Source organism: Aquarana catesbeiana, linkage group LG06 (genome assembly GCF_042186555.1).
Source record: "Aquarana catesbeiana isolate 2022-GZ linkage group LG06, ASM4218655v1, whole genome shotgun sequence".
NCBI lineage: Eukaryota > Metazoa > Chordata > Amphibia > Anura > Ranidae > Aquarana > Aquarana catesbeiana.
The window spans coordinates 412,494,554-412,509,447 of record NC_133329.1 but is presented as its reverse complement, the minus strand read 5'-3'; the positions used below and the strand labels follow the sequence as shown (position 1 = coordinate 412,509,447).

General features: G+C 48.2%; 1 protein-coding gene across 1 annotated transcript in view; it reads right to left on the bottom strand.

Moving 5' to 3' along the window:
* Positions 1-289: 289 nt before the first annotated feature.
* Positions 290-14,894, bottom strand: part of LOC141147292 (protein mono-ADP-ribosyltransferase PARP14-like) — a 132,438-nt gene continuing 117,833 nt past the window's right edge. The window contains exons 16-17 of the mRNA XM_073634501.1: positions 7,744-7,918; positions 290-3,547 (exon numbers count right to left, since the gene is read on the bottom strand). Coding sequence (XP_073490602.1) covers positions 3,258-3,547; positions 7,744-7,918 — 465 coding nt within the window. The 3' untranslated portion in view covers positions 290-3,257. The remainder of the gene's footprint in view (positions 3,548-7,743; positions 7,919-14,894) is intronic.

Below are 14,894 nucleotides of genomic sequence, written 5' to 3'. Positions count from 1 at the left end.
AAAGGTGCTCTTTGGATTTTGGGCCCCTCTATGTCTCTAGGTTGTGAAAACTTTTCACACATGTGGTGTTTATCAAGTAGCACCAAAAGAAAGCTCTATTTGTGTGAAAAAAATGACATATATTTTATTTGGGTACAGCGTTGCATGAATGCGCAATTACCAGTTAAAGTAGCGCAGTTCCAAATGCCCTGGTCATGAAGGGGTAAAATCCTAAAGAGGTCAAATGGTTAATAAAAGTTCAAGTCAAAGTTTAAGTTAATCTCCAATAAAGGCCCTAATCAAAAACATAATGGGTTCAATGTTTTATTATTTTTAATTGCTGTTTATATTGTACATTTCGGGTTGGGGGGGGGGGTGACAGCTTAGAATCCACACAGAGGCCATTGCTACATACAGAGAGTCACCCCAGGGAGAATCATAAATATGTAAGAGCCCAATGTGAGGATGGGAGTAATATCTAACCCTATAGGGTACCCTAAGAACTGCCAGAAGTTATATATGGAAGGTCGGCAGTCATATAAGATCTGATGCAATCCAACGATAAAAACAGGATAGGCTGTATAGGACAGTGATTGGACTGTGTATGCAAACACTAAGATTCGGGGCCATCTTTAATATTTATTGGACTCTGGGCAAACATTTTCTTGCCCTTCCATGTAATTTCGCTCTCCTCCCCAACATCCCAAAAAACAAACAAACACAGGCATGCTCAAGGGGCCGCTGCTTTGGGCCCCACAACAATGACTGGGCCCGGGGCAGCTGCCCCTTCTGCCCTACGTTAAAGACGGCCCTGCTAAGATTGTACAATCAGAATCATTATACCTGTGAGATAATCTCTTCATACCAATTGTAAAAAAATGTATTAATGCCATATGGCGACACATTAAAAATATCTAACGGTAAACATAAGAAATTGGAATAATAAGAAGCACATTTTGAAAATACATGGCTAGGTTAGAGGGGTTCTCTGATCAAACAAAATACCTGTGTGACTAGTGTCAGATGGAGGCTGCCACCGTCTGGCTCCCAGCTTTCAGGACTGTGCAGCTTCCATTGGAACCCTCTCCAGTTCAAACTTTTCTTTACTCCAGATCTGCCCCCCTGTTAGGTGTCATTATAGATGTCTGTTCTCTTTATGCATGTGTTTATATCACTCATAGGGCTATATATATATATATATATATATATATATATATATATATATATATATATATATATAATTTTTTTTTTTTTTTATTGCTGATCCAACACACGAGCATTCGCCCAACTGTTATGAATAATCCCCATAAGTTGCTTAATATGTTTATTTACTATGATCATCAGCTCCATCTGGTGGCCATATTATTGAGGTGCTTTCTTATTTGAGGTATTTCAGGAAATTACCACCTTATGACCACTAGATGGAGCTGACGATCATAAAATGTAGCACCCTGGGGGTTTAGTCAGGGAGCTCCTCACAGGTTTACTTGCCAGGAGTAGTTGCCCTGGTCAATTGCTAAAGATCCATTGATTTCTCCCTAAGTTTGGCCTTGTTGCACTTTTCTCTTCTACCACTAGGTGACCAGGTACTTGGTGGTGCTAGATACAAGAAGGGCAACCCAAGGTCAGGTTATGGGTATATGGGGTATCTCAGCCAATGGGCAGGGGTTTTCTTGAATCCCTTGGCCTGCTGGGAGAACATATATATTCGGGTGAGGTCAGGTGATCAGTGTTCTGTGCCACCTTGACGGCTGTCTGAGTGGACATGTGTCATACACCCCGAGCTACTAGGCCAGAGACTGGGCCTATCCCGGGGACATCTGGCTGCCAGGCTGTGTGAGGGCCTTTCCAGAAGTAAGAGGGCAGCGTAGGGTTGGGATTGCGTCTTGCAGTCCAACCAAAAGTGAAGGTTCTGCCGGCCGGAGAACCTTTTGTGGTCGGAGGTAGAATGAAAGCTGTCGCCACTAAGGGACAAACCACCTTATTACCAGGGACCTCAGTGAGTAACTGAAGCAAGTACCGGAGCAGCATTCTCACTGAAGGGCATGGTGGAGAATCGGGAAACTTCAGGCGGTGATCAAGTCAGGGACCCAACCCGCGGAGGTGATGCTTGCAGAGCAGCCCTGTAAGTCAAGCCAGGGACTGAGCCGGTTAGCAGGGGGGAAGCTTGAGAAGTATCTGGAGTGCCAAGCTAGGGACCCAGCAGGGAAGCAGGGGTGACGCTTGAGGGAGATACCACCACAAAGCTTTGAGTAGCTCCAGGGATTCAGAGTCAGGGAATCAGAGGGTCCAGTGAGAGACCAGGAGCTCAAGGGGCTGAAGAACTACAAGTAGAAGTTGTAGTGAAGCAAAGAGGACTGTAAGCATTTGTGTTAGGAACTGTTAAAGGACTGTTACCATAGGAGACAGCAATCCTGCACGTGCAGATGTGGCGGCTTGCTGGGGCCTTTCCCTGTACAGCTGTCCTCCTGTTGAAGTCTCGAAGTCTACCAACTGAAATTGCAACTGCTTAAGGGTGTCCTGGTCCTAATCCTCTTTCCCCCCTCAAAATATAAAAAGGACTGTTAGGAGAAATAAAACCTCTTTTACATCCAAGAAGTGTCTGGCGCCCAATAACTTTATCCACCTTGGATCCACTATACCTCACAACCCACCACATACAGAAGGATGTCGGCTATCTTTGGCCCTGAAGGTTCTCATTAGACTGGAGGAGGCCGGAGACTTTGCTGCATAAGAAATAAATAACATTTGCATGGGAAATTTTTATTTAGACCCCTGAAAGTGTATGTCAAGCCAAATCTTTTATTTTTTTGTTAGTTTCAGGTAGAGTGATGGTGGATTATGACCTCTGTCAGGTTTTACCTGCTATCCAGGGCTCCATTAAAGAATATTTCCCTTCACCAAACAGGAAGTGAGTAAAAATCTCCTAACAGGGTAAAAGACAGAAAATCAAAGCTGATTAGGGGTCTTTCCTTCCCCTTCTCTGCTCTGTATTGCTGTTGTATTGCCTGAGTACAGGTGCACTTTAAAGTTAAAGAGTTCCATCTGAAACTGACAAGAGAGAGGATTTGTTTGATAAGAGTTACTTTAAGGAAGCCACAGGCACTTTAAGGCAATATTGTTCAGACCAGAAGGCAAAGTAAGACACAAACAGCAGTAAAAAAAAAAGGAATGTGTGCTCCAAGAGGAGTGATCTTGTCAGGTGATGCTGCGAGCTGTACAGGGAAGCTTCTGAGAGTCTTGACACTTCCCCATGGTCCTCATTGTCCTCTCCGAAGTCACATGGCGAAGGTGATGAGATATTCTGGATAGGCCTGGACGTCATTAAATATCACGAACACCGAGGGTGCTGATATGTTATCTGTGGCGCTGTCATACAGGTCGGTGGGGTTTGATGGGTTCTTGGCTGGAGGGACGATCATCGCCTCATTCCCAACACAGTAAACACCGGTGAGGACACGGGCCAGGTACATGTATTTGTATCCATTTGTATCCGGTTTGGAGTATGTGTCATCCGCGGAGTAAATGGCTTCAGCAGCGAAATACGTCCCTTTTCCCAACTTTGCAGCTGTACTCATAGAGAGAGAAAGAAAAGTATTCATCACAGATCACGAGATACAATACAGAATATACACATGAGGATACCTATGTCACGCCTGAGATATTATATTCCTATTATTGTACCAACTCTCATAAAGCACAAGGAGGAGAGACACACAATCTACAGTCACATCAATCTCTGCACCAGAGGAGCTTACAATCTACTGTCCCCTCCCTCACAGTCACACACTATTATTATTATACATTTATATAGCTCTGACATATACCGAAGTGTTATACAGAAATCACTGAGCCAGTCACATCAGTCTCTGTACCAGAGGAGCTTCTCCACCAGGTGGTGCTGTTTTGCAAGGTGCTGTTGGCTCAGTCTGCTTTGGTCTCAGCTGGAGGAAACATCAAGCCTGGGCCTGTCCTGCAGGTTTCTCCCCCAACCACCATGCAGTGGGGGGGGGGGGGGGGGGGGACGAAGGTGGATGCTCTTCAGAGGCACTGAGGCCTACACCATGTGCTCAAGCTGCCATGGATCCTGGGCCTGTCCCTATGCAAGGGGAGTCATTACCAGTCTTTCAGGAGAGAGTGGTGAACAGACTTTGCCGCATTACTAAGGAGGAACAGAAACTTGCTGTCATGAAAGAAAATTTTAGGAAAAAGAAATTTCTGCACAGTAAGTCTGGAAGCAGTAAGAGAGAAGTCTCCATGCTGAAGTCTCTGGAGGAGGCATTGAAAAAGCAGGAGAAGTTGGTTGCCTCTCGAAGCAGTGTGTTCAAGGAGAAATATGAGAATGAGGAGAGATTCCAACAAATGAAGGAGAGTGCCTGTGCCAGTACCAGCCAGAGGGTGGATACCACAGCAACGGCAACAGTATGGATGGATAGTAAGGAAGTGGCTTCACATGGTGGCCCCAGTACTACCCCTGTCTTAGGATCTGTTGCACCTGAGTCAGTATCTGCCCCCCCCTCCCGAGCAGCCTGGGTCATGTCAGGAGGAGGTTAAGGAAAATGGCGGATTGCTGCAGGCCATTACAGAAATGGAATCTCCCTTGAGTGGCACCGACTTATCAGATGAAGATCTTGATAAAGAAGTGCTTGCTGAAAAATCTCTCTCAGTGTGTGGAGGACTTTCCTGAGATTGCTGCTACAAAGAAAGAGATTGCACCTGCCAACAGATCCTTGCAATCGGCAGGGAATGCAGGAGGAGCTGGCATGTATCCAGACAGAAAAGTTTCTGCTGGCTGTGGACATTAATGCCCCGTACACACGGTCGGATTTTCCGATGGAAAATGTCCGATCGGAGCGTGTTGTCGGAAATTCCGACCGTGTGTGGGCTCCATCGGACATTTTCCATCGGATTTTCCGACACACAAAGTTGGAGAGCAGGAAATAAAATTTCCCGACAACAAAATCCGTTGTCGGAAATTCCGATCGTGTGTACACAAATCCGACGGACAAAGTGCCCCGCATGCTCAGAATAAATAAAGAGATGAAAGCTATTGGCCACTGCCCCGTTTATAGTCCAGACGTACGTGTTTTACGTCACCGCGTTTAGAACGATCGGATTTTCCGACAACTTTGTGCGACCGTGTGTAGACAAAACAAGTTTGAGCCAACATCCGTCGGAAAAAATCCTAGGATTTTGTTGTCGGAATGTCCGAACAAAGTCCGACCGTGTGTACGCCCTATAAGACTGCAGAGTAGGAATGTCGCATGAACATTGAAACTGCAGAGCAGGAGGGCTGAAACAGCTGGTGTTTTTTCTAAAAGGAAGGCTTTACTGGATGACGAGACTGCTAGTAACTGTGGTACTTCTTGGACTATGGTGAGCAGAACTGTTGTGCTGGAGGGGAGGAGGGAGGATTAAGTGGTGGGTAATTTACCAAACCAGATTTCAGAGGTTCCTATGCAGCCAGTTAATATTTCTATGCAGCCAGTTGATGTGTCATCTGTCCCAGTTAGAAACTATGCTAAGGCTGTGTCGGGACAAAGTCATGCTGCTGCTGGTGGAAGGGAGCCAGTTGTGGGACTTTCACCTAACGCACCTTTCTCCATTAAACACAGGAATGTGGTACAGCTTAGGTGGGAAGGAGGAGGTATTCCACCTATCAGGAGGGAGGTTATGGATAAGATCCTAGCCATTGGATTTAAGGCGGAGGATATTTATGTGCTTATCGGTCCGGCTGGTTCCTATGAATATGGCTTGTCATTTGTGCGTCCAGAGTCACTGGATCTGTTTTGGTAACGGTTTGAGCATGTATATAGGGGCCAGCCGGACCGGAAGGGGCTTGTCCCCAAAGTTGTCTCACGTCAGCGCTTGATTAAGAATGTGACTATCTTGACAAGGAATGAGTCTATACCCCCCCGAGGATTTATGGGTCTGGTTGAGGAGGTTTGGTGAAACTTTGTGCCCCCTAAAAAAGATTATGACCGATAGAGGAATCTGGACGGATGGGTGGTCGGTGTCAATGAAGTTGAGAGCGTGTGAGAATGTGTTCCAGCATTTGCCCTCCTCTGCCTTTATTGGTAGAGATAGAATTACCATCTTCTACCGTGGTCAACCTAAGCTGTGCCATAAATGTCAAGGGACATTTCTCCTCTTCCTGTCCAGAATAGAAGTGCTCTTTGTGTCAGGAACTGGGGCATCTGGTGAGGGACTGTAGGATCATTAAATGTAACCTATATGATAAGGTTGGTCACCCTTATAGCCGGTGCCCTGAGGCTTTGCACAATAAGCCTGAGTTAGTAGAGGAATTCTTCTGTCTGGATAGAGAAGAGTCTGGGTTGGCGGAGGTTGTACCAGGGGATCCTAGTGTCTCTGTCCCATCAGAATCTGTGTTTGTGAGGCCGGCTATGGTGTCAGTGTCCCCCCAGTCTGTGGTTCTCCAGTCAGTGTCAAAAAGTGTGGTTGTCAAATCTGTGTCGGCACCTATTGTTTCTCCTAGTGTAGTGAAGGCAATGGAGGGTGCTAGACCAACATGTATGATGGTGCCAATACCTCCATGGATTGGATGATGGTATGGGGGGGAGGTGGGAAGGGAATGAGAGTGGCTGGTGCAGAATGCAAGGTGAATGATGTGGAAGTCAGGGTGAAAGATGTGGAAGTTGGGGTGAATGATGTGGGGGGGGGAGGGTTAATGGGGGGGTTTTGGAATCGTTGAGGGTGGAGGTATCAAATACGTTTGGGGCATTTTCTGAGGTGGAGGGTTCATCTGCTGAGAAGTCGGTGACTTCTATGGAGGAGGAATCGCAGAGAATAATAAAACATGTAGGGTCTCCGAGTAGGGAGGGGGGTGAGCAAACCAAGAAGCCTGTATCTAAAGCATCCTGATGGCGGTTAAATCTTAAAATGTTTCTTAGCCTGGATTGTGTTTGAGTTGAGGTTCGGGGTTTGTAGTCTCTTTTCTGTTGTCATTAAAGCGGAGTTCCACCCAAAAGTGGAACTTCCGCTCATCTGATCCCCCCCCCCCCCCGTGCCACAATTGGCACCTTTCAGGGGGGAGGGGGGTGCAGATACCTATCTACTACAGGTATTTGCACCCACTTCCTGGAATAGACTCCCGCGGGAGTCATGCCCCTTCCCGCGCCCCCCCCCCCCCCCCCCCCCGCTGTCTCCTGGGAAACACACAGGTCCCAGGAGATATCGGGGACCACTTAGGACACGCAGGGCTACTCGTGCATGCGCAGTAGGGAACTGGGAAGTGAAGCCGCAATGCTTCACTTCCTGATTCCCTCACAGAGAATAGCGGCGGCAGCCGAAAGCCGAGTGATTGATCGGCTTCGGCTGCCGACATCGCTGGACTCCAGGACAGGTAAGTGTCCATTTATTAAAAGTCAGCAGCTGCAGTATTTGTAGCTGCTGGCTTTTAATAATTTTTTTTTAGGTGGACTCCCTCTTTAAAATATGTTTCTTTCTATGTTATTTTGGCAGAAAGCTGCTGATGTAAGCACGCTTGTTTTTGTTTGGTTGTTATTTCTTTTTATGTAAATGTTTTTATTAATAAGCTATATGTTTGTATGATTTTTTTTAATAAACAAAATTTACACTCTAATGCCCCCCCCCCCCCCCCCCCCCCCCCCCCAGTTTTACAATGTGGTGCAACGGACACACTTTGCTCGTATGTTCAGATGGGCGTTGCTCTCAGCTGGTCCTGTATCAGACCCCTGGGAAGAATACAGAAGGATAGTGGGGGGGGGGGGTGTCTCTTCTCACCGTTGGTTCCAGCGTAGGCTCTGTTGAACCCATTGCGATTTATATTATCTGTTGTTGTACTCTCTGTGCCATGGAAGAGCCTCTTCTCGTTGTTCTTGTTACCATTCTTGGTATCGATACTGTTCTTCTTAATTTGGTAGTTCTGATGCATATGTATGTTCTGTATTCTCTCAATCTGGAGGGAAAGGAAATAAAACAGAATCATCATCTGTGCTCACTGATCCATGTGACAGTGCAAGGCTGTGGAAGAACAGAGAAAAGTGACACAGGGTTCTCACAAATGCAGAGCGGGAAGCTCCACTAGTTCTGTTCAGAGCAGAGAAAGTTGACCTTGCAGCTTTCTCAGAGTTTTGTAATTCCCAGATCGGGGTCTGGAGTCCAGAGGATTCAAAGAGCTTCGGGAGGAAGAAAGACTGTAATCCTGTGGCCAGGTCTTACTGGAGACCGGCAGGCTTTGTGTGTACAGGTGTGCACAACCCTTATAATCTAAGGCCTATAATCATAATAAGGTCTATAATCATTGGCTTGGGCATAGTTCAGGGCTCCACCCTCCCCAAGAGTCCACGAGGCTTCAAAGAGCTTTGGGAGGCAAGAAGCCTGTGATCCTGCATCCTGGTCTTACTAGAGACCAGCAGGCTTTGTGTGTTTACAGGTGTGCAAAGCCCTTATAATCTAAAGCCTATAATCATAATAAGGTTTATAATTATTGGCTTGGGCATAGTTCAGGGCTCTACCCTCCCCAGGAGTACATGGGGCTTTAACCGGTTCCAGACCAGCCGCCGCAGTTATACTGCGGCAGGTTGGCTCCCCTGGGTGAGACACCGTAACTGTACGTCGGCCCTTCAAGACACTGTAGGAGGCGCGCACCCTGCCGGAGGCCCGCGCCCGCAGCGTGTGCCCGGAGCCGATGTGAGTGCCCAGTGGGTGCGGAGACTGCCGGGCACCCACGATCTCTCGTGACAGAGCGAGAACCGGGATTTGTGTGTGTAAACACACAAATCCCGGTTCTCTTAGGGGAGAGTCAGTCCCATCCCCCCTACAGTAAGAACACACCTAGGGAACACAGTTAACCCCTTGATCGCCCCCTAGTGTTAACTCCTTCCCTGCCAGCGACATTTATACAGTAATCAGTGCATTTTTATAGCACTGATCGCTGTATAATTGTCAATGGTCTCAAAAATGTGTCAAAAGTGTCCAATTTGTCTGCCACAATATCGCAGTCCCAATAAAAATCACAGATCACCGCCGGGCAGGTCAGTGTATGTAGGTCAGTCTATGTAGGTCGGGCAGGTCAGTGTATGTAGGTCAGTGTATGTAGGTCGGGCAGGTCAGTGTATGTAGGTCGGTGTATGTAGGTCGGGCAGGTCAGTGTAATGGTCAGTGTATGTAGGTTGGGCAGGTCAGTGTATGTAGGTCGGGCAGGTCAGTGTATGTAGGTCGGGCAGGTCAGTGTATGTAGGTCGGGCAGGTCAGTGTATGTAGGTCGGGCAGGTCAGTGTATGTAGGTCAGTGTATGTAGGTCGGGCAGGTCAGTGTATGTAGGTCAGTGTATGTAGGTCGGGGAGGTCAGTGTATGTAGGTCAGTGTATGTAGGTCGGGCAGGTCAGTGTATGTAGGTCGAGCAGGTCAGTGTATGTAGGTCAGGCAGGTCAGTGTATGTAGGTCGAGCAGATCAGTGTATGTAGGTCAGGCAGGTTAGTGTATGTAGGTCGGGCAGGTCAGTGTATGTAGGTCAGGTAGGTCAGTGTATGTAGGTCGGGCAGATCAGTGTATGTAGGTTATGTATGTAGGTCAGGCAGGTCAGTGTATGTAGGTCAGTGTATGAAGGTCAGGCAGGTCAGTGTATGTAGGTCAGGTAGGTCAGTGTATGTAGGTCGGGCAGATCAGTGTATGTAGGTTATGTATGTAGGTCAGGCAGGTCAGTGTATGTAGGTCGGGCAGGTCAGTGTATGTAGGTCGGGCAGGTCAGTGTATGTAGGTCGGGCAGGTCAGTGTATGTAGGTCGGGCAGGTCAGTGTAATGGTCAGTGTATGTAGGTCAGGCAGGTCAGTGTATGTAGGTCGGGCAGGTCAGTGTATGTAGGTCGGGCAGGTCAGTGTAATGGTCAGTGTATGTAGGTCAGGCAGGTCAGTGTATGTAGGTCGGCAGGTCAGTGTAATGGTCAGTGTATGTAGGTCAGGCAGATCAGTGTATGTAGGTCGGGCAGGTCAGTGTATGTAGGTCGGGCAGGTCAGTGTATGTAGGCCGGGCAGGTCAGTGTATGTAGGTCAGTCTATGTAGGTCGGGCAGGTCAGTGTATGTAGGTCAGTGTATGTAGGTCGAGCAGGTCAGTGTATGTAGGTCAGTGTATGTAGGTCGGTGTATGTAGGTCGGGCAGGTCAGTGTAATGGTCAGTGTATGTAGGTTGGGCAGGTCAGTGTATGTAGGTCGGGCAGGTCAGTGTATGTAGGTCGGGCAGGTCAGTGTATGTAGGTCGGGCAGGTCAGTGTATGTAGGTCGGGCAGGTCAGTGTATGTAGGTCAGTGTATGTAGGTCGGGCAGGTTAGTGTATGTAGGTCAGTGTATGTAGGTCGGGGAGGTCAGTGTATGTAGGTCAGTGTATGTAGGTCGAGCAGGTCAGTGTATGTAGGTCGGGGAGGTCAGTGTATGTAGGTCAGTGTATGTAGGTCGAGCAGGTCAGTGTATGTAGGTCGAGCAGATCAGTGTATGTAGGTCAGGCAGGTTAGTGTATGTAGGTCGGGCAGGTCAGTGTATGTAGGTCAGGTAGGTCAGTGTATGTAGGTCGGGCAGATCAGTGTATGTAGGTTATGTATGTAGGTCAGGCAGGTCAGTGTATGTAGGTCAGTGTATGAAGGTCAGGCAGGTCAGTGTATGTAGGTCAGGTAGGTCAGTGTATGTAGGTCGGGCAGATCAGTGTATGTAGGTTATGTATGTAGGTCAGGCAGGTCAGTGTATGTAGGTCAGTGTATGAAGGTCAGGCAGGTCAGTGTATGTAGGTCAGGTAGGTCAGTGTATGTAGGTCAGGCAGGTCAGTGTATGTAGGTCAGGCAGGTCAGTGTATGTAGGTCAGGCAGGTCAGTGTAATGGTCAGTGTATGTAGGTCGGGCAGGTCAGTGTATGTAGGTCAGGCAGGTCAGTGTAATGGTCAGTGTATGTAGGTCAGGCAGGTCAGTGTATGTAGGTCAGGCAGGTCAGTGTATGTAGGTCAGTGTATGTAGGTCGGTGTATGTAGGTCGGGCAGGTCAGTGTAATGGTCAGTGTATGTAGGTTGGGCAGGTCAGTGTATGTAGGTCGGGCAGGTCAGTGTATGTAGGTCGGGCAGGTCAGTGTATGTAGGTCGGGCAGGTCAGTGTATGTAGGTCGGGCAGGTCAGTGTATGTAGGTCAGTGTATGTAGGTCGGGCAGGTCAGTGTATGTAGGTCAGTGTATGTAGGTCGGGGAGGTCAGTGTATGTAGGTCAGTGTATGTAGGTCGAGCAGGTCAGTGTATGTAGGTCGGGGAGGTCAGTGTATGTAGGTCAGTGTATGTAGGTCGAGCAGGTCAGTGTATGTAGGTCGAGCAGATCAGTGTATGTAGGTCAGGCAGGTTAGTGTATGTAGGTCGGGCAGGTCAGTGTATGTAGGTCAGGTAGGTCAGTGTATGTAGGTCGGGCAGATCAGTGTATGTAGGTTATGTATGTAGGTCAGGCAGGTCAGTGTATGTAGGTCAGTGTATGAAGGTCAGGCAGGTCAGTGTATGTAGGTCAGGTAGGTCAGTGTATGTAGGTCGGGCAGATCAGTGTATGTAGGTTATGTATGTAGGTCAGGCAGGTCAGTGTATGTAGGTCAGTGTATGAAGGTCAGGCAGGTCAGTGTATGTAGGTCAGGTAGGTCAGTGTATGTAGGTCAGGCAGGTCAGTGTATGTAGGTCGGGCAGGTCAGTGTATGTAGGTCAGGCAGGTCAGTGTATGTAGGTCAGGCAGGTCAGTGTAATGGTCAGTGTATGTAGGTCGGGCAGGTCAGTGTATGTAGGTCAGGCAGGTCAGTGTAATGGTCAGTGTATGTAGGTCAGGTAGGTCAGTGTATGTAGGTCAGGCAGGTCAGTGTATGTAGGTCGGGCAGGTCAGTGTAATGGTCAGTGTCAGGCAGGTGTGTTAAGTGGTCAGCATTGATGGGTACTGGTAAGTCACACAACCCCACCGCCCAGCCCAAAAAGGAAAAAAATAAGCTGCGCCACATACAACCCCCCCCCCAGCAACGCCCCTGAGTGTCCTGTAATGAAACTGACACAGACACCCCCCCCCCCCCCTGATCTGATGCCCCCAAAAAAGGCCGCCACATCGCCGCTTTACTCACTGACAGTACTTCTCGGAAATGTCTGGAGAGGCACAATCCCCGCCCCCTGCTTGCAATTTGAGAAATCACAAGTCCCTCTTCTTGGGTCTAATCATTGCAGAGCAGTGTAGAGCCAGCATTGGAACAAGGCGAAACGGGTGTCGTCCGGCGAGGACAAGTGCTGTCAGTGAGTAAAGTGGCGGTGCCGCGGTCTTTTTTGGGGGGAGTGATCAGTGTTTCTGGGTAGAGCGCGCACCCACCGCCCCGGCTATGCTGCGATTCGTTACAGCACAAGCTGATTTTTTGGGAAGTGGGGGTGTCCCTGAATGGCATGGTTTGGAAATCTGGTGACTCTACCACCAGGAGTCCATAAGGCTGCAAGGGCACCAGACAGGTGAAGTCCGTGAGGGATGAGCAGCAGGGAGCTGTGAAAGGTACAGCTGTTGTATGAGACTCACTGGAAAATGCAGTACATGTGAGCCATTACCCCAGAATATCACACCGCACTGTAGGGGATCATGTCTACATAGAGGAATCTATGCTGGATGGGAGGATGACACTATTGGGGTGCATCGTGGGGAAAGTACAGCAAGCGGCATGAACTAACCATGGGTTCCCCCCAGGAAATATTCTACAAGACACGTTGGCTAGGACTAAGGCACCCTGAAATCTCCAGTATCTTCTATGCCCATGTAACGCTTCACCTGTAGGAGCCGCTATAAGTTAACCAGTTCTTCCCCAGAGTTAGTGCAGGGGCAGCCAGGCACACAGCATCATTCTGACTCAGTGATCGTTCTAGGGGATGTCGTCTATGATTTTTTTTGCTGAAGAACTTGGGATGGGGTATATGGTGATATGGGATACTCCAGCTTCACCGAATAAATGCAGAAGGACACTTCATTTCACTAAGTCTCTATGTATGAACAAGTACAGATGGCAGAGCCTGAGCCTTCTTCTTAGTAGCTTTCCCAGGCAGGGATACTATTGGCTTGTCCACCCGGGGATACAGCACACCAGTCACTAGAGCCCTGGCCTCATTCAGTACTCACTCCCAGTATCCACTGGACATAGTTCAGTGATCTCTCCAGACCAGGATCCCAGGTGAGGAATCCCTTGACTAGCTCCAAAAAGGAATCCTGGGGTCTCAATGAAAAATTGTTGAAATCAGGATAGCTGCTGCAAATCCCCCCCCCCCCCCCCCACCCAAGGAACGCACCTGGGTAACACCCGCCAGAGGGGGTGACACCAGGGTCACTGATAGGGGGTGCCACCAGGTTTCCTGGTGGGGACACACAGGTTGGCCCGGACAGCAGGGGAATAGTGTGGCGGGATGGAGGGACAATTACAGAATGATGCACTGTGTCTGTGTCTCTCCCTCCAGCAGCTTAAAGCCGGTTTCTTCCCCTCTCCCTCCCACCAGCTTTCAAGGGGCATATGTCTCCTTAGCTATATATTATATATCTCCTTATATATCTCCTTATATATTATTATTTTTTGTACTTATATTTCGGCATATGGACTAACAAGGAAGGGACCTATAAGAAAGGTATATTCAACTTGCATACTGATTACATAAGTACGTATATCTGTACTTAAACGATACATGATACGTGTTCCATCTATTGTTACTATATATTCTTCTGGTGCATGGATTTTCAAGTTTTGATTTTTTGAGTAATAATTCCCTTTCCAGATTTATTTACCCCCCCCCCCCTTTTTTTGGGGGGGGGGGGCTGGCTCTCATGTTGTGGGCAGGACAGGGATCATGTGTTAAGGTTTTTATATGGCGGAATGATCACTTAATACTTGGCTTTGATGAAGAAGGACATACCTTTCGAAATGTGTCAGCCTACAGAGACCCTGATGAGGTCCCCCCTATACTAGAGTCATCGGCCAGTCTGGGAGTCTGAGTGGCCCGATAAGTGCTCATTCTACCTGCGATTGTGGGTAGTTCTTGTTTATTTTACCTTTGATAAAAAAAGTTGTGAGATAATGCACTAGGCCAGTGCCCCCTTTTTCTTTTATTTATTCTGTATGGGGTACCACCTGTAATGATATTTCTTATATGAGTTCTATGATTTATTTATTTTTTTAATTCCACAGGCCCGGAGCTCAGTGTAGGTCGGTATGTGGCCCTTAGTCCTTGGGTCTGGCCTTACATTGCTGTGCTAGAGCCAGGTGCAGCCAGGACCGGGAGCTGAGAGCAAGCCTTGTCACCCGGCGTCAGGAGCACTCAGAGAGCCCGGCATGAGGAGAGAGCGGGGTGAGTGTAATGGGTGAGCTTTCCAGTCATCTCCTCACTCAATGGCACTTTGCATTGCTTTTTACTGGATTTCCCCCTTCCACTTTTACCAAACCTGCCTGTTGGCGACTCAACTGTACTGTTCTATGGTGACACCCCTATACTGTTCTATGGTGACAAGTGACACCCCTATACTGTTCTATGGTGACAAGTGACACCCCTGTATTGTTCTATGGTGACACCCCTATACTGTTCTATGGTGACAAGTGACACCCCTGTATTGTTCTATGGTGACACCCCTGTACTGTTCTATGGTGACAAGTGACACCCCTGTATTGTTCTATGGTGACACCCCTGTACTGTTCTATGGTGACAAGTGACACCCCTATACTGTTCTATGGTGACAAGTGACACCCCTGTATTGTTCTATGGTGACACCCCTATACTGTTCTATGGTGACAAGTGACACCCCTGTATTGTTCTATGGTGACACCCCTGTACTGTTCTATGGTGACAAGTGACACCCCTGTATTGTTCTATGGTGACACCCCTGTACTGTTCTATGGTGACAAGTGACACCCCTGTACTGTTCTATG